The 23,638-nt window shown below is 50.2% G+C and overlaps 2 protein-coding genes across 4 annotated transcripts in view; one reads left to right on the top strand and one right to left on the bottom strand.

Annotated features, from left to right (window-relative positions):
- The window catches only part of MAU2 (MAU2 sister chromatid cohesion factor), a 27,334-nt gene extending 12,779 nt beyond the window's left edge, over positions 1–14,555 (bottom strand). The window contains exons 1-9 of one of the 3 annotated variants that reach the window (XM_081816173.1): positions 14,242–14,555; positions 6,348–6,365; positions 5,888–5,953; positions 5,114–5,209; positions 3,957–4,051; positions 2,227–2,254; positions 1,793–1,948; positions 451–597; positions 274–364 (exon numbers count right to left, since the gene is read on the bottom strand). In XM_081816173.1, coding sequence (XP_081672299.1) covers positions 274–364; positions 451–597; positions 1,793–1,948; positions 2,227–2,254; positions 3,957–4,051; positions 5,114–5,209; positions 5,888–5,953; positions 6,348–6,365; positions 14,242–14,517 — 973 coding nt within the window. In that variant the 5' untranslated portion in view covers positions 14,518–14,555. The remainder of the gene's footprint in view (positions 1–273; positions 365–450; positions 598–1,792; positions 1,949–2,226; positions 2,255–3,956; positions 4,052–5,113; positions 5,210–5,887; positions 5,954–6,347; positions 6,366–14,241) is intronic. The other 2 variants (XM_081816174.1, XM_081816172.1) reach the window with 2 other exon arrangements.
- A 166-nt stretch (positions 14,556–14,721) lies between these two features.
- Positions 14,722–23,638, top strand: part of SUGP1 (SURP and G-patch domain containing 1) — a 31,997-nt gene continuing 23,080 nt past the window's right edge. The window contains exons 1-3 of the mRNA XM_081816166.1: positions 14,722–14,909; positions 16,618–16,792; positions 22,121–22,221. Of these exons, the coding sequence (XP_081672292.1) occupies positions 14,876–14,909; positions 16,618–16,792; positions 22,121–22,221 (310 nt within the window). The 5' untranslated portion in view covers positions 14,722–14,875. The remainder of the gene's footprint in view (positions 14,910–16,617; positions 16,793–22,120; positions 22,222–23,638) is intronic.

The raw sequence follows: 23,638 nt of genomic DNA, 5'->3' as shown, positions 1-23,638 counted from the left end.
GAGGTAGGGCAGATATGGCACAAGAACCCCTCTGGCCAGGGATCAAGGATCAAGCCTAGGCTTGGCCTGCTCTGTCCCGACCCCAGATTGCCCGCATCTTCCAACTGGGTTAACAAGACCCACAGGTTAGGGTTAGGGTTCTACTCAGGGCTGCTGTCTTTCTGGGTTCTTCAGGCCAGCCCAAGAGGTGGCACTCAGGCCATCCACCAGGGGGCGCTGTGGCTCCGAGACCTGCCAAGTAGAGCTGTGTCCATCCAGCCCCCCGAGACTTACTCTTGAGCTTCTCCAGCTGCATGAGGGCTTTGTCCGTGTACTTCTGTGCTTTCTCCAGGTAGCCAGCCTGCATGGAGTGCATCACGGTCACCTGGTGACAAGACCAGACAGCGGTGGTCACTGTGACCCTCTTTTCCCCGCTGTAGCCGCCAGGGCCCCAGTCGCCCGGAGACTCACCAGGTAGACGAGCACACACATGTGCTCCTTAGGCAGCCAGTGGAACAGGTCAGCGGGGTTGCTGGGCAGGATCTCATCATCGTGCAGTGTGGAGATGGTCTGGATGCACTGCTGCAGCTGCTTCAGGCACGGCTTCACGCTCTTCACCTGGAGTGGGCGAGTGGCGCCACACACCTGAGGGCCTGCCGACTTGCACCAGGTGCCAGGCCCCTCAGGATATGAGGCCCCTGGGCAACTAGCCAGGGCCTGCCTGTCCAGCCACCTCTCAGCCCCTTCCTCCCAGGAGGTCCTGCCATGCTCACTGCCTGCAGGAGCCCCCCACCCCGATGGGTCAGCCAGCTCTTGGGGTGCAGGGCAGGACCAGGGAGGTCATCTGTGGGACTGAGGCTTGGCCACCACCCAGTTTGGGGCCCAATACCAAGGCCTGAGAGAAGCCTGTTCAAAGACCCTGCTCAAGCCACGCTTCTTTCCTGTAGTAAACCTCAGGAGAGGAAGGTAGGGCTGGGGCAGCCGGTTACCCTGAGAGGTGTGAAGTGGCTCCCTGGCAGTCCTGCAGGCGCCATGGTTTGTACAGACTGGCCTCTCTGCACCGGGAAGCCCTGTACCAAGGCCCCCGTAGGCCATCTCCGCAGCCATGAGCACCACATGAGAGTCTGGTCTATACTCCTAGGTGTTGAATGCGGTGTTTACCCCAACAGGCATAGCTGGGTGCAAGTGGGGGAACAGAGGAAGCCCCTTACCAATGAGACACCCACTAGGCTCTGCCTGTGGCCTCCTAGCACACCAGAGGTCCTGCCTGTGCTTGGTCACTAGGCCAGGGTACGGTAAGATGGACGGAGTAGCACACCCAAAAGGCTGCAATGTCACCCACGCACGGATGCAGCTGCTCCTCAAACACACGAGGATTACAATCTACTCTAAGACACAGCTGATCCTGTCAATCCCTTCTCGAACTCCATAAAGCTGTCATCAGCTGGGGGATGGTGGACACACTGCTGGAGCACCTGCTGTGGGCCAGGCACCATGCCACAATCCTCAGTTTATTCTCATGGATTCCACAAACTGCCCTCAGATGCCTTCAACTGTCCACGCACTGAGTGCACCATTACTCCCGCCATGATGCTAGCTATAGGAGACCCCCATTCCAACAGTGCCCTCTGCCCACGGGGACAAAGCACTCGTGCCAGACCATGATAAGGTGTGTAGGGAAGGCTGAGCCCCTAATGATAGACATGTCATGTGGCTAGTGACAGGAGGTAACCACAGAAGTGAGGTCTTGGCCTAAAGCCCACTTGCAGCCTGCTCACTCCCCATTAGCCCTTGTGTGGGAGGCATTACATACCTGCCCGGCATCCAAGTAGTGGGTCACCTGGAGGACCAGGAAGAAGACACGCAGAGACTCCTTCTGGATGGGGTTCCCTTGCCAGTTCTCAACTATCTGTCCACAGAGGGTCAGCAGCGGGTGCACTTCCTGTAACTTGCGCTCCATCAGCAGCAGCTGGGGAGGGAGGAGCAGGTGCTAGGATCACCTCTTGGTGCCCAGATCTGCCCCCCTCCAGGGGAACACCAGCACCACACAGAGGGCAAAAAACCAACCCGAGGCTTCTTCCTTAGCACAAATCCTTGGAATCGGAGTTTCACTCTGGGGGGCCTCGCCCTTGCTACAGCCTGCTGTGTATGAGGGTCTGGGCCCACAAGAAGCTACACTATGGCAAATGAGCAGGGCCTGGCCTCATGTCCTCCACACCAGCCCCACTCCACCCAGCCTTGACTTACCATTCCTTTGCTGAGCAGGAACAGGGCCCTGGAAAAGAGAGGGTGAGTCAGTCTGTGAGGCCCTGGCACCTCCTGGGATGACTGTGCCACCCCAATGTTCATGGGGACCTAATGTGCAGCAGTCCCTGGTGGTCCCCAGTGAGGTCTGTTTTATTTATGAGGCTGTTCTACTTCATCCTGTTTGAGCTTTCTTTACTTTTTTTGCCTGGGTTAGATGTTCATGAGGCTCAAAAGCCCAGAAGGCATAACCAGGTGCTCAGAAAGTGTGGAGTAGCAGAGTACGGAATGGCAAGCGTGCCACAATCCCAACCTGGATGACAGAGTAGAGAGGGGCTCCGTGTCAGCGGATGGCACTGGGCAAGCGCTGGGCGGAGGCAGGGGCTGCTGCTTTCAGGAATCCCTATGGTTGTGCAGAGCCCACAGGCCCTCTGTTTGTTCAAGATCAAAGTCTCTGTCCCGCCTGTCTTGGCAGAATCCCTGTGTGCTATAATACTCCAATAGGTAGGTACCATTCTCCCCATCTTCTGGGTGAGAAGACTGAGGTGGGGAGATCACAGTCACACAGAACAGATGTCTATGCTCCAGGCCACCACGCCATTCCCCGTTATTACCTCAGACTGTAGACCCTACAGTCTACCTGCCCATTGTTCAACCATCGAAATGTAGGGCTGGGAACTTTTTATCAAGGTTCCCACAGTGTCACACATGTTATCACCCTAGATTTGTGGTCAGAGGTTCTGGGCCAAGTGATCTGCAGCTGCTGTGCCCTGATGGAGCCGACCCAGGCCGCCTGTCCACAGCAGTGGCAAGAAGCCTGGCAGGAGACACTCTTGAGTGAACATGTGTAGTGTTCAGCTGTCCCCATGCCCTGTTGGGCCTGAGAGGCACCAGGAACCCAGTGATAGCTACAGCACAAAGGGGGCAGGAAAGGCCAGGAATGTGGGGCCAGAGTGTGTAACAGCCACCATCTCAGGGCAGGACAGCCTGGAGGAAGCTGAGTGGCTCCAGTGGGCACTTTCAAGTCTCGAGTTCAGAGAACAGAGCCGGGGACAGTTTTTTCCCAACAACTTCACAGGCTAAGATTAGCCTCAGTGAAACAAAACGTTTCAGAACCCGAATGCATACAACAGAGTAAGAGCACTGGTGCCTGGTGCCTGTCCACTGTAGAGCTCTTTAAGGGGGAAAAAAGAGACAGACTGGAGGCACCAGTGCCCCCTGACCCCTGACCCCAGAGTACCAGTCTCCAGACCTCAGTCTAAGCAGTTCTGTGGGTAACATGAACCTACGTCCCCTCTTTTATACGAACGTCCACTCACTCGGTCTCCTATTGTACATCTAAAAGCTCCTCAGTGTCCCCTGAGCAGGGACACCAGGGTTGCCCGCAGACACTGCCAAGCACACCACGCATGCCCTCTGGGAGCACCACTCGTGCATCTGTGCCTCAAAGGGACCAGCCCAGCACATCACACAAGCACTTTTTAAGAGATACTAGATCCATGCAAGAACCGAGAATGCAGGCTGCCCGCCCCTCTTCAGTCTACTCTCCCCTCCAACTTCATGAATCAACAGGGCAAGAGATGTCGGGTGCTGCTTTCATCTGCATGGTTTTTACTCTGTGCAAAAGTGATCCCCATTTCGAGCCAGAATGCCAATGTTCTTTGTTGTCTTGGACAAGATAACTGGGCCGTCTCCAAGTAAGAGGGACAGGGATGTGGAGAAAGGGTGCCTACCGTGTGTACTCGGATCCCACCACCCGGGCGTACTCAGCCCCCACGCCCAGGAGGTCGCAGGCTGACACCAGGTCCTTCTCAAGTGTGTGCAGTTGCTAAAAAGGAGAGAGCAATGACACTTGCTTTACAGTACCTAGTACCTGACCTTAGTGCTCTGTCGGTGACTTAAAACTGAACCTCCCCACACACACCCACAAAGTTGTTTCAGTCGGTTTTGAGCTAAATCAACCAAATTATCTCATCATATCAACTGCTTTGGATATAGAACTCTACTTCATCTACAGTGTACCTCATTTAAGCTTGATGGCTCGTAGAGCCAGCAGTTAGCCCTTACAGGCTCAGACCCCCAAGATGTTGTGAGCATGCGGTGTACTATGCAGATCACCTCTGGAGGCTAGTCACTAGGGAGGCAGCCAGAGGGGCCCGAAGGCCTTGGTCAGGAGCTTCAGCTCCTGCATGCACCAATGCAGGTGACAGGGTTGTCATGGAGGGTGGGCAAGAGCAGCCTGGTAGGCAGGCTGATTCTGAGACAGGAGAGACTGGAGGCCAGCCAATGAGGGGGAGGTGTGGGCAGAGCCCAGAACAAAAGAGGTATCCCTCACAGTAGAGCATACCTGTCCCCCATCCTCACCCCCAGCTGGCAGGCCTCTCCATTGTGGCCAGGAAGGCCAAGCCTAGAAAGCCCACCACCACTGAAGTGTCTCAGAGCACAGGGACCATCCACGTCTGAGGAACTGAAGGGAGTCCGGGCGGGGGACCTACATGGAGCCTGTGCTTGACTCAGGCACCCACTGCCCAATAGTCAGTCCCTCGGAATCTCAGCTCAGCTCTTACAAAACACAGTGGATCACTGGCAAGAAATGCTCCCCGGATTTAAAAGAACGCAGGCCAAAGGAAGCCCCAGAAGGGAGGAGAACATGAAGACAAGGCCCTGTGTTCCCGGACACTCCCACCATCACCCTGGGTGCTGCCTGGGGCAGGGGGTGTCTTGCTGAGGACAAAGGCTGGATAGCATCCCTGTGTCCCCACCCATTCAGTGCAGCAGGCTAAGGAGGGCCAGTGTGTCCTGGAGGGTGTTATGTGTACTCAGGCGGGCCTGCCCCAAGGTCAGGGCTCCTGCTGAACCCCTGCTTCTTGGCCAGGCCTGCGGTACTCACAGCGAGCTGGAAGAGCAGGCGGCAGTGCCAGTATGGAGTCTGCTGTGAGATCTGGATTGCTTTCCGCAGCAGTGGCTTTGCTGCATCTACGGAATTCTGAAAGGAAACAGTCAAGTTTGGGGAGGAAAAAACAAGCCGGCAAGCAAGCTGGATTCCTTATGGAACAGCTGCAGCGCCAGAAGGCCACTCCTGTTCACGCTCACCGAAGGATTTGTGGGTTGCCAATTTACTTTATTAAAAGAAGAAAAGATTTTATTGGACTCACTGGCTGCAAGTTTTTGCATTGCTCTTAAAATAACTCTTCATTCAACTAAACTGAAAAGTAGCTTTAGTCCAAAATCCTCAACAGTCCAATTAGACAACAAATTGCCATCTTTCCTGTTCTGCAACCAGAGAGAGGGGCCAGGGATGTGAAATAGGCACTCCCTGCTGCCCAGGGAGCCTCATGCGTGGCTGCTCAAAGCAGGGAAAGGTGATATTCAGCTATGCCTGAGATCAGGAACCAGGTTAAGAAGGCATATGGACTTGTTAGGAACGAATCGCCCTAAACCTAGGAACAAGCCTGTTTTCCAACAGTCTTTGATAGAAAGATTCTGCTGGCCTTCATAGCAAGTGATGACCCGTGGATGCTCTATACCAGGGTATGGAAGGTAGAAAAGTAATGGGAAATATTAAAAGCCAGAAGGGAGTCCACTTCTGAGAGCCCCAATTTGCCACTGTGCCTTTGCTCTAGGGAGAACAACTTTGCTTTCAGAAACCTTCGTGTGCTCTTACCTCTTGACAGTATAACTCAGACAAAAGACTTGCTGCTTCAAATTTAACATCTTCAAACTGTTGGATCTAATAACATCCAGTTAAGGAAGGAGAGACACGGCAAAGAGGTTAGTTCAAAAGGGCCACAACCTGGGGTTCTCACATGGTAGAGGCTGGCGGGACAGGAGCATCCCTGCCTGCTCTGAGGCATCAAGCTCACCTACTCCTCTAGCAACCCCCGTGTCTGGTGCCGGGTGGGTGTAGAGCTAGATGACAGGGCGCAAACAGGAGGATGGCACCCAGGGAGAAGATGCTGGTCTGCAGGGGTAGCAACATCGAAGAAGGGATTCTTCAGGTGGGGCAAAGCCTAAAACTTTGGGGTGCTTCATGGGGGGATTAAAATTTATAATACAATCTTTGCTCCGCCCCCCCACAAATGGAGCTTTCCTTAAAAGGAATGGTACCAACAAGAAAAGGATACTTGCTGTGATATCAACCACTGTAAAAAAAAGAAAAAAGGATTAATTCTCAGCCAAATACTAGGTGCCTGCTTACTGGCTCCACTTTGGGGTTTACACAGGTTGTCCTGTCACCAAAAGCTGCAGGTATTCAGTTTAAGTGAGAAGGTGGCCTGCTTGGCCTGAAAGGGTAGGCTCACTTTCCCTGCAATCCTACAACCAGAGTGCACCTGGGGGAGAGAGAATGAGTACCTGCGGGATCCCCTATGGACAGGAGTTTTCTGTCCTGCCAGCCCCCAAAGTCAGATTCAGAGCCCCCTCCTACCACAGCAGAGATGCTTCAGGAGGAGGAGTGCTGAGAGCCCCCGTGTACCACTCACTACACAGTACATGGACCGTCAGCAAATCACGACACAAGGAATCAATTACAACTGGAGAGTGGGTCGGGAGGTGTCAGTCCTTCCTGCAGAAGTGACATTTAAAAGATGCTTGGAAATGAGCAAAGCTAGCCTCAGAGTGGAGGTGGAAGTGCTCTGAGAAGGACTGGTGTGGGCAAATATGGCCAGGCGGTGGCGGGGATGGCTCTAAGACCTGAGCTCACTGTCCTACCCTCTGCTGGCACACACACCAGCACAGGGTTCAGTGACATGCACCCACTTGCGGACTGCTGTGCCCTGCAGCTCCATGTTCCAACAGGAGGCGGTGGTCAGGACATGTGTGGGCCAGTCCACCACATGAAGTACACCAACCATGCTCTGTCAGACCGCACAGGACCCAAGCATACACTGGACACTGTTCTTGTCAACCCACTTATCCTACAGACATTCACAGAGCCTTGCCAATTGCTGGCAGGAAGACCTGGAGCTGAAGAGAAGACCCTGACTCACCATGCTCTATGGGAAAACAGTGTGTGTGTGCAGGGATGATGCCTGGGGTTGGGCCTTGAAAGGTGAGAGTGTAAAAGTGAGGGCAGAGGTGTCCCCAGGCAAAGAGGGAGTAGGAGGTGCTCCGGGCAGAGAAGAGCCCATGAAAAAGGCAGAGGGCCAGGAAGGTTAGGCTGGAAGGCCCAATGGATCTCTGTGCCATTCATGCAGCAGCACTGCCTATGGATGAGAATGCCCCAATACCATTCCCGGAGCCTTTCTCAGTCCGAGGCATAAAACAGAAGTGCCTGATCAGATCTGGGTTTTAAGTGTACCTACAGCAGCAAAGATAATGTGTGAAGGAAGGAAGAGGGCCCATGGGGCTGCTGGTCTTAGGGCTAGAGAGGCCTCTGGGCCAAAGGTGAATGGTGGCCCAGGAAGTCACAGAGGCAGGGAGACTTGGAGCTGCCTGAGACCAGCTGCCTGCAAAACACAGACGGGCCAGGAGGGGGCACTGTGGGAGAGGGAGAGAGGACCAGACCGGGTTCCTGACAGACACACATGCGCAAGCACATATGCAGGGCCCAGGCAAAAGGCACTCTGCAGCCAGCCTGAGTGTCCCTTCCCAAAGCCCCCCTGCAGCAGGGACAGGAGGGGCTCAAGGTCCCCGGGGGAGGGGGGCGGGGACTAGCTTCAGCCACACGGGTGATGTCAATGGAGCTGGTAAATACAGAAGTCAGGGTGTGCTTTCTACAGAAACCACTACTCTCTACGGGGAAGTTCAGTGCAGGGAGAGAAGCTCCTGAAGACCACCAGTTGGAAGGATAGGGGAAACCGGTGGAGGAAACTGTGACTGGAGACATGGTTGGGCCGGGAGAACTGTAAGACTGGTCCTGTGTCGGGCGCCTGGGTGGCTCAGTTGGTTAAGCGACTGCCTTCGGCTCAGGTCATGATCCTGGAGTCCCGGGATCGAGTCCCACATCGGGCTCCCTGCTCAGCAGGGAGTCTGCTTCTCCCTCTGACCCTCCTCCCTCTCATGCTCTCTGTCTCTCATTCTCTCTCTCTCAAATAAATAAATAAAATCTTAAAAAAAAAAAAAAAAAGACTGGTCCTGTGTCAGCGCAAGTCAGTTACTCTCCGAAACAACTGTCAGACTTCACTTCTGTATCTTTGTAACACTTGCAACATAAATGCACAAACCAGAAAATATGGACACATCAGAAAATATATCTCACAACTAAATACATAGGATACCTTACCTAAGGTGGCTACTTTAATCAAAGTTGCTACCTGATCTACATGTTTTACTATGCAATGCTAAAAAATAGCTTTTATGTCTCCTTCCTCATGATGGAAAGAAGCCAAAGTGAGAGCTCTCCACTGCTGGAGCTCTCCACTGCTGGGCAGCCTGCAGCTGCGGGGCAGGGACACAAACTAACCTACCAGAAGTTCCTGGGGTTACCTTGGGGCCCTCAGGGGGAAGTAAGGGTTACCACAGGGCCAGCACAAGCCCTGAGGGGTGGATGGGCTTGAATGAGCACATGCCTGGAAGATTCCATCCAGGGCTGACAGTGTTTCAAGGCTTCTTGTACCTCAAAATCAAGATAATTATTTTTTTTTAATTAGGTTTTTAAACCATCAAAATGTGTAGAAATAGTTATTAACCGCAACTCCTTTCGGATGCAAGCACAGCACTTAGGAGCCAGCCTGCCTCCTACTGTGTGACCTTGACTAGGAGAAAGCCCCTGTCAGCATTGTGATTAGCAAATTGGAAGTGGTCCCTACCTCATGGGTTTGTTGAGGATCCAATGAGACAGTGTCCCTGAGAAGACCACATGCAGAGCCTGGCATGTAGGTGACAACAATACTTCAATGATTTTCAAGCAGGAACAGGAAGAAATCAGGGGTTGGAGGGGAGGCAGGGGGACGAGTTGGTGGAACTGTGAAGGGATGGATCCTAGACAGATTTCACATCCTGAAGTCAGAGGAGGCTCAGAGAGTGAGAGTGAAGAAAATAGAAATGAAAACAGGAGGAAGCACAGATCACTCTTCCCTGAAAATGCTTAATGCCAAGCTCTGCAAATACAGCTTCTGCACAATGTTTTGCTCCCAGCGATGGGGCATGGAATTTGGCAGGACATGATGCTGAGGGATGAAAGATGTGCTCCAGCCACGCCTGTTGATGAAAGGCCCAGAACTAAGCCCGCTCAGGCCTTAAGAAGAGAAAGGGAAGCATTTAATCACTTGCTGAGAAGGTAAACCAGAGATTCTCAGGTTAAAGCTGGAAGCAGAATTCACAATCATCTGGACGGCACAGTTTGGAGCTGCTTTCTTTCTTTCTTTTTTTTTTTAAAGATTTTATTTATTTATTTGAGACAGAGAGAATGAGAGAGAGAGCACATGAGAGGGGGGTGGGTCAGAGGGAGAAGCAGGCTCCCTGCTGAGCAGGGAGCCCAATGCGGGACTCAATCCAGGGACTCCAGGATCATGACCTGAGCCGAAGGCAGTCGCTTAACCAACTGAGCTACTCAGGCGCCCTGGAGCTGCTTTCTAAGTCAGGAAGCAAAACCACCACTAAAAAGCAGCTCCACTCCAACCAAACCCAAAGAGAAAGCAAACATGGCATTGACAGGGATACCACAGTCAAAGAAACTAGTGTATAAAGGAAGACTACCTGGATTATAGAAACTAATGGACAATTCATTGCATAGAAGTAGCATTTATTCCTTTGCGGCTTTCAAACCAGCAAAGTCTAAGATGATGATGCATTTTCTAGGCCAAGGGATAAAGAGAAATATGATCAAAAGTTCAGTTAACAGGGTATAGATACACATCTAAGTACAGACACGCAGATTTTTTTGATTCCACAAAGGACGTGCAAATGACTAAAATGGAACTGTCTGCTGGAACGACAGTGTGAAAATAAGGCAAGAGAAGACTGAAAATGCACATAAGAACAGGTGCAGCAAGAGGAAAGCCAAGGTGAAAATGAAATGAAAGGGAACACAATATGAAAGAATCTACAGAAAATAGCTTCATAAATTCTCTAGCCAAGAGATTTCTGAGAAAAGCAACATCTCTTATAATCATGAACTATTTACTCCAGGAGTCCCAGAGCAGCCAAGAATTCCGATGACACACATACACCATTGCCAAAACCATCATCTAAAAGGGGAGACTCTCAGGTGAAGTGTCCAGCCATGCACAACAGCTACAGGAGTCACTGAGCAGACCCGGGGAATGAAGAAGCCAGCAGGTGATCCAAGGGCCTGCAGAAGCAGGAACCAGAGAGACCAACAGCTTTGACCTCAGAGAAAGCTGCTAAGCAAAGGGAGAAACATCCTCCATACCTCTGATGTAAACACTTAACAGATGATTCAAAGTTGACAGAATGGCTAAGTATAAAGATTATTATTATTTTTATTATTATTATTTTTTAAGATTTTATTTATTTATTTGACAGAGAGAGACACAGCGAGAGAGGGAACACAAGCAGGGGAAGTGGGAGAGGGAGAAGCAGGCTCCCCGCAGAGCAGGGAGCCCGATGTGGGACTCGATCCCAGGACCCCGGGATCATGACCTGAGCTGAAGGCAGTCGCTTAACCAACTGAGCCACCCAGGTGCCCAGATTATTATTTTTAAAGATTTTATTTATTTATTTGACAGAAAGAGAGACAGCAAGAGAGGAAACACAAGCAGGGGGAGTGGGAGAGGGAGAAGCAGGCTTCCCGCCGAGCAGGGAGCCCAATGGGGGCTCGATCCCAGGACCCCGGGATCATGACCTGAGCCTAAGGCAGATGCTTAACTGACTGAGCCACCCAGGCGCCCCAAAAGATTATTATTTTTAAAAGATTTTATTTATTTATTTGAATGAGAGAGTGAGCGAGTGAGAGAGCAAGAGCCGGGGGGGGGGTGCGGGGGGGACAGAGGGAGAAGCAAGCTCCCCGCTGAGCAGGGAGCCCAATGCAGGGCTCGACCCTAGAATTCCAGGATCATGACCTGAGGCGAAGGCAGAAGCTTAACTGACTGAGCCACCCTGGTGCTCCAGATGGGTAAGTATATAATACATTCCTTCTACAAAGTTTACAAATGCAGTTGAGGCAGTTAGACACTGACAGGAAGCAAACAGAGAGTAAATAATCTAACTTTATATTAAAAAAAGTGATTACCAAGGAGGCTGGGGGTTTCTCAAAAGAGAAAAGAAAAGACATGTAAATAACAGGGAAGCCGAATGTGGTACTAAGTTCAGAAGCCCATTAAAAGTTTTACCTACAGCACTCATAGTTACAGAAAATTAGTTCAGAAAAGAACAGCAGACAAAACGATCAAGGAGAAAATAGTCATAAAATACTTGAGTCATTTACATTGAAAAAAACTCAGTAGAGGGGCGCCTGGGTGGCTCAGATGGTTAAGCGTCTGCCTTCGGCTCAGGTCATGATCCCAGGGTCCTGGGATTGAGCCCCGCATTGGGCTCCCTGCTTGGCGGGGAGCCTGCTTCTCCCTCTCCCTCTACTGTTCCCCCTGCTTGTGCTCTCTCACTTTCTTTATCAAATAAATAAATAAAGCCTTTAAGAAAAAAAAAAACAACTCAGTAGAACATGCGACTCTTGATCTTGCATTGGGAGATTAGAGCCCCACGTTGGAGGTAGAATTAAAAAAAAAAAAAAAAAAAGATGCTTTTTGATACTCTGGGTTGGCTCCCTAAAAAGAAATTGGAACCTCTTTGGCCATTTGCTCTTCAGGACTAGAAATAAACCACTTCTAAAAGAAGAACGTATTACAATTTTTTGTTGAGCGAGTCTGGGAAAAGAATGAATAAAAGCTGAAAGCAGCCTGATTGGGGGAAAATCACAGGACTAACAAAGAATGAAGATTAAAGAAACATGCTTGTGTTGCAACACAATGGGAGATCACATACAATTGCAGAAGGAAAACAACACAGAGAACAGCCCTTTAACTGAAATCTGGACAAATTCCCAGCTGGGGATGCAACTGACAGAAAGGGATTTCCAAGTATAACATTAGTGTGAGCTACAGAGGGGACCTTGTGGCTCTGTGGGAAACCCCACAAGATTCAGGGTTCTGTAAAATCAAGGGAAGACGTTTCATAAGCATAAGGGTTTAAATTATGGGTCCAAAAGCCCAGTGGCTACAAGGAAGCAATCTGAGGCATGGCTGCTTCCCCTCTACAGCACTGGGTGGGCTAAATGGGACAATATACACAGCAAATATGAACCACTGCTACAAAAAGACTCAATGACCCCCGAGACAAGAGAGGGGAGGTGGCAGGATTTGTTGCAGAGAAGGGAGAGCTTCAGAACCGTAATTCACTGAAGGCACTGGGCCACCAGGCCTGAGCGGTCAGCCTCCAGCATGCCCATACCCAAGGAAGTCTGGGGCTTCATTTGATCTCAGCCTCATCACTGCCCAGGAGAGACCTTACACCAACTGGTCACAGCTCAGGCACTCCTTGGGATCGACCTGACATCCTGAGTCGTTCTCCAGGTTCGCTTTCCCCATCCCATTCAGGCTGCTCAAATGTCACTCCTACAAATAGACTTCCTCACTACCTCTGCCAAAAAAAGCTCCTCATCAACTCCATCTCTTAACCCTGCACCATATTTTCCATGGTTCTTCTATCATGGCCTAACCTTTTACTACATACTTAACGTTTGTCTCTTTCACATGAAAACATAAGCTCACGTTGACGGGGACTATCTTAGTCATCACTGATCTATGGCACCTAGAATAGAGCTTGGCACCTGATGTGAGCTGAATATCTGCTGGATGAATAAAAGGGATAAAAAAAACTTCATAAAAACAATAATGACTTATTGAAGGCATTGAAGTTGGCGATCCTGAGCCCAGGTTTGAGCCATTTTTGTTAATAACTTGATGTGTAGCTTTAAGCAAATCACTTCATTTCTCTGGACCCATACTGCCTCACTCCTAAAACAAGGAAGGTGATCAAACAAGGACTAAAGTCCCCTTCCAACTCTTTACACTCTGCAAAACAAAGATTTGATATCGTCCCAAAGGCAACTCATTACTGGCCACAGGTAGGCTGGGATTTACCTCAAATCAATACATTTCAAAAACTTAAGTTGATTCTTCTTAAGAAATCTCTAAGTCAAATAAAGCTGGGTAAATAGCAAATGAAGGCCTGGTCTGACAGGGAGCACAGTGTTACTGTGACAAGAAACAACGCCAAGGCTAGAAGGGTCACAATGACAGCCACCTTCCCACATTCTTTGAAGCACCAAGATGCCACAGTCAAGTTGGGGTTACGGGGTCTCTCTTCTGAAGGGGATAGACTAATGGATGATGGGAGGAAGAGAAGTCACCAGGGATACAGAGAGAGCAGGAGCTTGGAGATCCCCCATCCCACCCCACTGAAGCAAATGGTCCTGGAACCTAGGCCCCCCTCAGTTCTGCCTTGGAGAATTTTAACCTCTTCTCTCTGAGCCTCTGCCTCCCATCTATGACACCCTGCATCAGTGATAGGGGCACAAGACCCTCCAGACACTTATCAGACTTCCCGGTCCAGGGAGAGGATGCCATCTTAGGTTTCCTGAGAAACCAAACCAGATTCCCAAGGGATGCCTGCACTGTCACCTTGACCCTCCCCTATCCTGAGTCACTTCAGGAGGGAGCATTCAGGCTGATCGATGCTCGAGGGGCTGAGCCCTGAGGAGCTGGAAGCTGCAGGTCCCAGTGGCCGATCTGGTGGACTTCCCTAAGGCTCCAACAGATGATACTCTCCTGAAAGCCTGAAGAATTTGGGGACCCTGTTGCTCCTGATAAGAGACAACTCTCAAGTACCCTGAGCGGGGTTCTGGGGCCCTGCCTGTCACCAGAGACTTTAAGGTACAAAGAGAGGCCTTCAGGTCCCCTGAGAGACTGGCGACTTCGGGGTCCTGCTGCCCGTGCGGAAGTCGCGCCCCAAGTCCCCGAAGAGAGGCCAAGCGGCCCCTGCCCGCTGGGGTCGCAGTCCGTCAGCCCAGGCCCCGAAAAGAGCCCGCGCCTCCTCCCTCGCGGCCGGGTCTGCGCTCACCGCCTTCTCCAGGTGGCTGCGCGCCTGCTCGCTGTTCTTGGTGTGGTGGTAGAGCACGGAACCGAGCTGCAAGTGCGTGCGGGCCTCGATGCGCTGCGGCGGCTTGAAGGGGAACACGGCCTGCAGGCAGTGCACACACAAGCGAATCTTGGGCGGGCTGGAAGTGCGGAAGTGCTCGGCGAAGCCCAGAAGTGCCAGGTACCAAGACTCGGCCGCCTCCGCCTGCGCTGCCTGGGCCGCCGCCGCCTGGGCCGCCGCAGCCGCTTGAGCCGCCATTTTGGCCTCCACAACAACAAGCCGCCGCCACAGGGAGGCGGAAGCAGGCGCGCGGGGCGGGGCCGGGGGGACTTCTCACGTCTCTCGCGATAGCTGCCGCATAAAGCATTCTGGAACATGTAGTTCGCCTTTGGAGTGGCCGCGGCTCCGGAGAAGTGTGCGAAAAGTCGATGCCCTTTGGTCCGCGGGACTGAGAACAGACATTGCCAATAGGCTGGGGTTTGTTTTTCTTGGGGAAAGACCCCACGTATCAGCTCAGTGGCCGGCCTTGGTGGGGACGACACGGACTACATCTCCCATCAGGCCATGCGCACTATAACAAGCCTTCTCAAGTGGAACCGGAGCATTGTGGGATTGAATGAGTCTCAAGATGGACAACCGGGATGTTGCAGGTAACAGCCCCCGCCTCCCCTGAAGCGCTCGTCTGGGTCTGTGGGGCTACTCGTCGCCGTTTCGTCCTCCCATCGGGTCTGCCGCGGCCCACCGGCCCCTCGCCTCAGCCCCTAGGGCGTCCCGAAGCGGCGGTTTCTGCATCTTCCCCGTCTCCCGAGACCCCAGACCCAGTTGCTGCCCCCACCGCCGGGTTTGCTGTGGGCGCCTGGTATTCCGTAAAGGCTGCCACTGGGTTGGCCCTGCTCTCCCTTTCCCAAATAATCGCCTTCAGGACTGTTCAGAGCTCTGCTTCCCGAAACAGCAGCAACCTTGGGCTGTCCTGCGCCCCTCTGTACGTAGCAGCCGTGGTCTGGCCTGTGTCCGCTTTCTGAAAAAGCTGCTTTTTCGAACTGCTCTAGGACTCTCTGTACACTTTCTCAGTCTTTTGAGCCCCCACTTTACCACAAGTCTTGCCCTTCCCTCTCTCCCAGCCCTAACCCCTCCCCGCCCCCCTCGACTGGGATGCATTCACCCATTCAGCAAATACTGTGTGCTAGGCACTATGCTAGGCGCTGGGGATGCAGTGGTAATCCAGAAACGGTCCTGCCTTCCTGAAGGTTATTTTCTACTGGGCCCAGACAATGCACCCAGAGGAAATATTTACAGACACGCAGGTTATAATGATGTGAGAGAATGGGGGTGGAGGCTGCTGATATTGGGTGGTGAAGGAAGGCCTTTTTGAGCAGAAGACATTTGAGATGAGAAGATGCCAGCTATAGGAAGGCCTGGAGGGCAGAGATTTCCACGCAGAGGGGTGGCAGCCAGTGCAGTCTTTGGGGTGTGATGGGCTTGTCATTTTGAAGAATGTCAAGGATGAAGTGGAAGTGAGGAGGGGAGTCTTTTCTGACAAGGCCCTGAAAATCAACTTTCAGATTTTGGATTTTATTCTGAGTCCCATGGGAAGCCTTTGAGGTGTCTTCTCCATCTCTACACTTCCCACTCTCATCTGAAGACACCATCATCCTCCAGGACACCATCCAAGCCTCCTTGTTGGTCTCCTTGCTGTCTCTGTGCACTCTACAATTAGTAGTCAGAATGATCTTTAAAATACTGTTTGTGAGCTTAATACTCCTCTGTTACTCCTCTAGAGCCCTTAAAGTAAAACCAAAATTCCTATCTTGCACCCCCACCTCCATTCCTTGCATTCCCCCACTCTGGCCACACTGGGCCCTTGCTGGTCCTTGCATATACCAGGCTTCTTTTTCCTTTGGTTTTTGCAACTGCTCCTTATTCTGCCCAGATAGCTCCTCATGTGGCTTTTCAGGAGGCTGGCTCTTTATCTTTCTGGTTTCAGCTTACATGTCTTTTCTTCTAACAGTTATTTTTTGGCTGCTTAGCTGTATAGGTGCTCCTCTGTCATTCTTCCACCCCTTTTTTGGTTTCTAGCAAAGAGCTCTTATTACAATTTTACAGCTACTTTTTGGGTGTAAGTCTATTGCCTTCTTGGCCGAAGGTGAGACCCACATTGGCAGAGACCCCTTCTCTGGTTGAGCAGAACACCTGGTACATTAGCTCAGTAAATGTTCATGGAATAAATGAAGAAATAGAAATTTAAATGTCAGTTCGTGCAGGCAGCAGCAACTGGGCTGCTCCTGTAGGAGCCACTGGACATGTTTATGGTTGCTGATATGCTGATATGTATACACTAATAGGCTTTTTTCTCCTCAGGAAAGGCTAACCGGTGGTTTGGGGTTGCTCCTCCCAAGTCCGGAAAAATGAACATGAACATCCTTCACCAGGAAGAGCTTATTGCTCAGAAGAAACGTGAAATTGAAGCCAAAATGGAGCAGAAAGCCAAGCAGAATCAGGTGGTCATCAGCCCTCAGCCCCCACATCCTGGCGAGTAAGTGCCCCCCTGCAGCTGGGCTGGGGTCTCAGAGGGTCACTGCAGAGGGTTTTGTGTTCAAGAGCAGTCAGGGTATTCTTGCACCTGGCCACAACCTGATGATGCAAGGAGTGACACAGATGCCCTCAGGAGGCTCAGGTGGCAAGAGAGAAACGAGTGGTGTGTGGGAGCTGAGAGGATGGCCTGGCCGAATTCACCAGTTATTTACTCCTGACCAGCTGTGGGCTAGGGACCAAGGATGTAGCCCGGAACAAACCCCAGACTCCCATCTCTACCCTTATGGGGCTCACGGTCTACTAACAAAGGGGGTACCAGTTCTACCCCAGAGCTGCCAGTGCGTAACATGAGGCGGTGTGTTCCCTGGTGCAGTAGCCGCTGTGGGGGCCCAGCAGAGGCTCTGCGTTCTCAGAGCCAGCCCACTGAGGAAGCAGGGAAAGGCCTAACCAGCAGAAGGCAGGAAGGGAAGAGAGCCCTTGCATGTCAGGTGGCTCAAGCTGTTGCATCAAAGGCGTTTCAGAGTGAAGCAGGAGGTAGATCAGGCAGGGTTTCCTCCTGCCTGTCCTGAGAAATGCTCAGGACACCCAAGAGTTTTGAGCAGGGGTAGTGTGATTAGGATGACAAGAGCCCTTCCTCTGGAGTTTGAAGCATGGAATATGTTAAACCTTTTCTAAGAATCTATGGCATGTCATTGAGGGCAGGACTTAGACTCTATTCTTATGGGAACCCAGAGCCTGGCATCTCCAAGGGACTTAAGAATGTGGGGACTGGAGGGGTGCCTGGGTGGCTCAGTCGTTAAGTGTCTGCCTTCGGCTCAGGTCATAATCCCAGGGTCCTGGGATCGAGCCCCGCATTGGGCTCCCTGCTCCGCGGGAGGCCTGCTTCTCCCTCTCCCACTCCCCCTGGTTCTGTTCCCTCTCTCACCATGTCTCTGTCTGTCAAATAAATAAATAAAATCTTAAAAAAAAGAAAGAGTGTGGGGACTGGATATGGAGTCATCTGTCAGTCAGTGGGCTTGTAGGCTCTTGCCCTAGGGTTATGGAAGGACTTGAAAATGATGGGAAAGATCTATAGACATGCCTCCAAGTAAGTCTCCTGGAAGCAGCTGGACCCCAGCACCAGGATCAGGCAGCTGAAAGGGAGCATCAAGTGGGTGGGTGCATAATACAGGTAGCTTTGGAAATAAGGTTATTTTCTTAGTTGTAAAAGCATAGAACAAATGTTAGAATTTCTCACTGAGGAAATAAACATTCAGGTTGCCTCAGGGCAACCATTTTGCTATATTCCCCCTGTCTTTGCTTTATTTTACAAAGCTGTGATCCATTTCATATGCTACTTCCCCCTCAACTTTTTAAAAGGAAAGCTTTTCCCTGCATTGCAACTCTTTAGAACCATCGTAGTTTTTAAGTTTTATTCTTACTGAGATATAATTAATATGCCATAAAATTGATCTTTTAAACTATACAATTCAGTGATTTTTTGGTGTATTCACAATGTTATGCAACCATCACCAATATCTAGTTCTAGGACATTTGTATCATCCCAAAAGGAAACCCAGTACCCATTTCCATTCACTCCCTATTTCCTCCTTCCCCAGCCCCTGGCAACCCCTAATGTACCGTCTTTTTTTTTTTTTTTTAAGATTTTATTTATTTAAGAGAAAGAAAGAGAGCATGGGCGGAGGGGGAAGGGCGGAGGGAGAGGGAGAAGCAGACTCCCCACTGAGCAGGGAGCCCGATGTGGGGGCTTGATCCTAGGAACCTGGGAGACACTTAACCAACTGAGCCACATAGGCATCCCCCTAACTTACTATCTTTGTGGATTAATCTATTCTAGATATTTTATATAACATTCGGCCTTTTGTGTCTGGCTTCTTTCACTGCACAGGATGCTTTCAAGGTTCATCACTTTTTAGCATGTGTAAGGACTTCATTCCTTTTCATGGCCAAATAATACTCTATTGTGTGGATGGACCATGTTTTGCTTATCTGTTCATCAAGAGCCAGAATTTTTATTTTTTTATTTTTTTATTTTTTTTAATTTTTTTTTTTTTTTTTTATTTGAGACAGAGAGAATGAGAGACAGAGAGCATGAGAGGGAGGAGGGTCAGAGGGAGAAGCAGACTCCCTGCCGAGCAGGGAGCCCGATGTGGGACTCGATCCCTGGACTCCAGGATCATGACCTGAGCCGAAGGCAGTCGCTTAACCAACTGAGCCACCCAGGCGCCCAAGAGCCAGAATTTTTAAAGGCTGCATAATATCCCTTACCATCTGTTAATGGGTGGTTTTCAAGTGGGATTCATTTGCTGCTTGCTGCTGCCCCGAGGTGTTTTTTCTTGTCTTTCATTGTCCCCACCTTCTTTCCATCCCTCTTGAGGGAGATATTCATAGTATATTCATAGATGAGGACAAGACCAGGGTCAGCAGAAACTTCTCTCTTGTATGGGGAAAAGAAAAACAAAACTTTACAGGGGCACCTGGGTAGCGCAGTCAGTTGAGCATCCAACTCTTGGTTTTGGCTCAGGTCGTGTGTGATCTCAGGGTCATGGGATCGAGCCCCACGTCGGGCTCCAGGCTTGGCACGGAGTCCACTTGAGACAGTCTCCCTCTCCTGCCCCTCCCTGCTGTGCTCTCTTTCTCTAGCTCTAAAAAATAAATGAATCTTAAAAAAAAAAAAAAAAACCCTCAACTTTACATATATGTGGTAGACTTGATGGAAACTAAAGGAGAGGAAAACGAGGCAAAACCAAAATCGTAACCCTTCAAAAAGATTTTATTTATGAGAGAGAGAGCATGAGCAGGGGGGAGGGGCAGAGGGAGAAGCAGACTCGCTGCCGAGCAGGGGGCCTGATGTGAGCCGAAGGCAGATGCTTAACTGACTGAGCCACCCAGACACCCCTTGATGGTTATTCCTTTTTTTTTTTTTAAGATTTTATTTATTTATTTGACAGAGAGAGACACAGAGAGGGAACACAAGCAGGGGGAGTGGGAGATGGAGAAGCAGGCTTCCTGCTGAGCAGAGAGCCTGCCTTGGGGCTCAGTCCCAGGACCCTGGGGTCATGACCTGAGCAGAAGGCAGCTGCTTAACTGACTGAGCCACCCAGGCGCCCCTAACAATTTTATTTATGTATGTATGTATGTATGTATTTGAGAGAGAGAGAGAGAGAAACAGCATGAGAGGGGATAGGGTCAGAGGGAGAAGCAGGCTCCCTGCTGAGCCGGGAGCCCGATGTGAGACTCGATCCCAGGACTCCGGGATCATGACCTGAGCCGAAGGCAGTTGCCCAACCAACTGAGCCACCCAGGCGCCCGCCCCTATTAAATTTTTAATTCAAATATTTTTTCACATAAATAGGGCCATACTGTAGTTGTTGTTTGGTTTTCTTTGGGGGAGGGGGCCTGGGGGGGTAGAGGGAGGGGGGAGGGAGAGAGAGAATCTTAAGCAGGCTCCATGCTCAGTGCTGAGCCCGATGCTGGGCTCAATCTCACAGCCCTGAGATCATGACCTGAGCAGAAATTAAGAGTTGGATGCTTAACCATCCTTGTAGTTGTTTTACATCCTGCTTTTGTTTTGTTTTGTTTTGTTTTTCATTTCATATTGTACTTTATTGCTTTATCTCTAAAATTTTAAGTATTCAGGGCTGCTCCATCTGCCCTATGGAAGTCCTGTGATTTATTGAACTAGTGCTATTTGTTGATTAAGTTGTTTCCATTTTTAGTTCATTACAACAGATTTTTAGAAGAATAAGACTTTTTAGAATTTTAGAATTTTTAGAAGAATAAAACTTAATTTTTTTTTTTAAAGATTTTATTTATTTATTTGAGAGAGAGAGAATGAGAGAGAACACATGAGAGGGGGGAGGGTCAGAGGGAGAAGCAGACTCCCTGCCGAGCAGGGAGCCCAATGTGGGACTCGATCCAGGGACTCCAGGATCATGACCTGAGCTGAAGGCAGTCGCCTAACCAACCGAGCCACCCAGGTGCCCAGAATAAACTTAATTTTAATAGAAAAAGGCTAGGCCTGTGGGCTCCCTGAGCCTTTACCAATTATTGGATGTGTGAGTGTAACAGTGACTGATAATAATTACATTATAATGATATATATAGTATATAGTAATTATATATAATATATATTATATATGAATAGGCTATGTATTATGTATAAATATATATAAGTATATAGCACTTGTAATAACTAATAACAAAAATTGGAGTGTTGTGTGGCCTTGAAAGCAGTATATATTAGGAATTTCTGAGGTTTGGGGCAGGATGGTATGTTATAGTAGAAAATGGAAGAAGTAGGATATATACTATGATCGTAGCCTTATTTCCTTCTGTTTCTAAGTTAGGGGACAACTCAAAGAGTTAGTAGTGGCTGTTCTGAGGGGAAGAGACTCTTTTTTTTTTTTTTTTTAAGATTTTATTTATTTATTTGACAGAGACACAGCGAGAGAGGGAACACAAGCAGGGGGAGTGGGAGAGGGAGAAGCAGGCCTCTTGCTGAGCAGGGAGCCTGATGTGGGGCTCGATCCCAGGACCCTGGGATCATGACCTGAGCCGAAGGCAGACGCTTAACGACTGAGCCACCCAGGCGCCCCAGGGGAAGAGACTCTTTTGGATGTTTCCCTTTGCTTTCTATTTTTCTACGTTCCCGTTTGCACCATAATAAACCTCTGTTGCTTTTATGATCAGGAAAAATGAATTTGAATTAAACATTTGGGCTCCTGGGTTTGCTTTGGTGCTGACTTGTTGAAATTAGATGTTTAAACATACGTTTTGCAAACAAAAGAGAGTGTAAAAATAAGAAGAATATAAAATTCCCCTGTAATTCTTCCACCAAGAGATCACTTTCGGTATTTTGCCGTGCACCTGTGATACCCACAGAAGTGCTGACTGGCTCAGGTCCGGAACTGCAGTCACATGTGGGTATAGACACAGGCCCTGCCTTGGAAATCTCTGATATCCAGCTGAGAAGACAGACATGGGAGCCAGGAACAGCGCAGATAATTAGTTAACAAGCATGCAGGTGCTGTGCAGGAGGAGCAGGTGCTTCTGAGCTGTCTTGTTGCAGATACTGTTTGAACCTGGAGGGTCGATATATAGGTAGCGATACCATCAATACAGACAGTATTGCTTTGACTAGAACAAGATTATTCCATATTACTACGAAGGCCACTCTGTGTACTCAAGAGTCCCCAGACATCTTTGGGGCAGGGTTTTGGGTCCCATTAGGTGAGAACGTGGGGTGGGTGTGGGGCTGAGACGGGTAAGGCAGGCCCCTGCCCCTCCTCTTGTGGCTCACCCTCTCTGTCCTCTGTCTCGGGTCTAGAATTGCGAATGCACACAACTCTTCCGTTTCCAACAAGTTTGCTAATGACGGCAGCTTCTTGCAGCAGTTTCTGAAGTTGCAGAAGGCACAGACCAGCACAGGTGAGTGCTGTCACCCGCTTCCTGAGTCTCCCTCTGCTGGGGCTCACCCTGCTGGCTCTCTCCTCCGGGAGTCGCTGGGCGTCACAGAAATAGCAGGTCCTGCCTCAGACTTACTTCTCTCCTCCCACATTGATTGGGATGAATTCTGTTCGTCCCTACAGTAAATGGTCAGGGAGAGCACAGACCTAGCCTTCAAGGTGCTTACCCCATAGGAGCAGAGACAGATAAGCCAGATTTCAGTCCAGGGGTTAGGGGCCTGACTAAACATGCCCCGGGTGTTGGGGAATGTCATGGAAAAGATATGCCCTCCAGTTGACCGGTGAGCTGGACACTGGCTGGCACTTAGAGGCCCCTTGCCCCCTCCCCTGTGCTTGAAATACGGGTTCCCCTTGTCTTTCCAGAAGCTACTCCAAGCACATAGCTTTGAGATAGTGATGTGGTATTGAGAACATCTGTGAGTATATGTGACTGAGTCCACTTAAGGTCTCCATAAACTTTTAAGATTTGGTGGGTGGGTGCGGGGATCCGTTCATTTTGCTGCTGCCCAAGACAAGCCTCATATGTAAGTTCCTTTTGCTTATTACAGCTGCTTACCAACCTGGAGTGGCCTGCCTTTTTCTGTGGTCTCTCCCTGCTGAGTATAGAGGCCAGGTTCAGATTATACCAGGGAAGCTCCCCGGAGGGTTACAAACCAACACTACGGCTGTGGGACCACAGCGTGGGTTAGAGCAGCAACTTAGGTTTGAGGGATGGGACCCCATCCATAGGTGGGAGGGCCACCTGGCCCATAGGAGCTCCATGATTACAGGGAGTCCACTCATATCTATGGTTGTGTAGTTTACCAATCAACTTAATTTTTTTTTAATTTTATTTTTATTTCAGAGAGAGCGCGCACGAGTAGGGGGGAGGGGGAGAGGGAGCTGAGGGAGGGGCTGAGCAGGGAGCCCGATGTGGGGCTCGGTCCCAGGACCCTGAGATCATGACCTGAGCCGAAGGCAGATGCTTAACTGACTGAGCCACCCAGGCACCCCAGCTTAATTTTGTTTTTTAAAAAAGATTCAGAGCCACCTGGGTGGCTCAGTCGTTAAGTGTCTGTCTGGCTCAGGTCATGATCCCAGGGTCCTTGGATTGAACCCCTTAGCCGGCTCCCTGCTCAGTGGGGAGCCTCCTTCTCCCTTGGCCCCTCTCCCTGCTTGTGCTGTCTCTCTCTCTCTGTCAAATAAATAAAATCTTAAAAAAAAAAAAAAGTCGGATAATTAACTGAACCACCTAGGCGCCCCTCAGTCAGCTTACTTTTAATGTAAGAAAGTTGCTGGCAAAACAGCTGACCTTCAGTCTTTGTCAGTCTTTCTAGGAAACAGCTAAGACCAAATTCACTCACAGAGAGGGAGGAAGGACTGTATCAGCCCTTCACTGC

Source organism: Leptonychotes weddellii, chromosome 1, assembly GCF_054177405.1.
Source record: "Leptonychotes weddellii isolate Sample4059 chromosome 1, ASM5417740v2, whole genome shotgun sequence".
Classification (NCBI taxonomy): domain Eukaryota; kingdom Metazoa; phylum Chordata; class Mammalia; order Carnivora; family Phocidae; genus Leptonychotes; species Leptonychotes weddellii.
The sequence above is the reverse complement of the archived record's forward strand: the minus strand, read 5'-3'. Positions and strand labels throughout refer to the sequence as shown.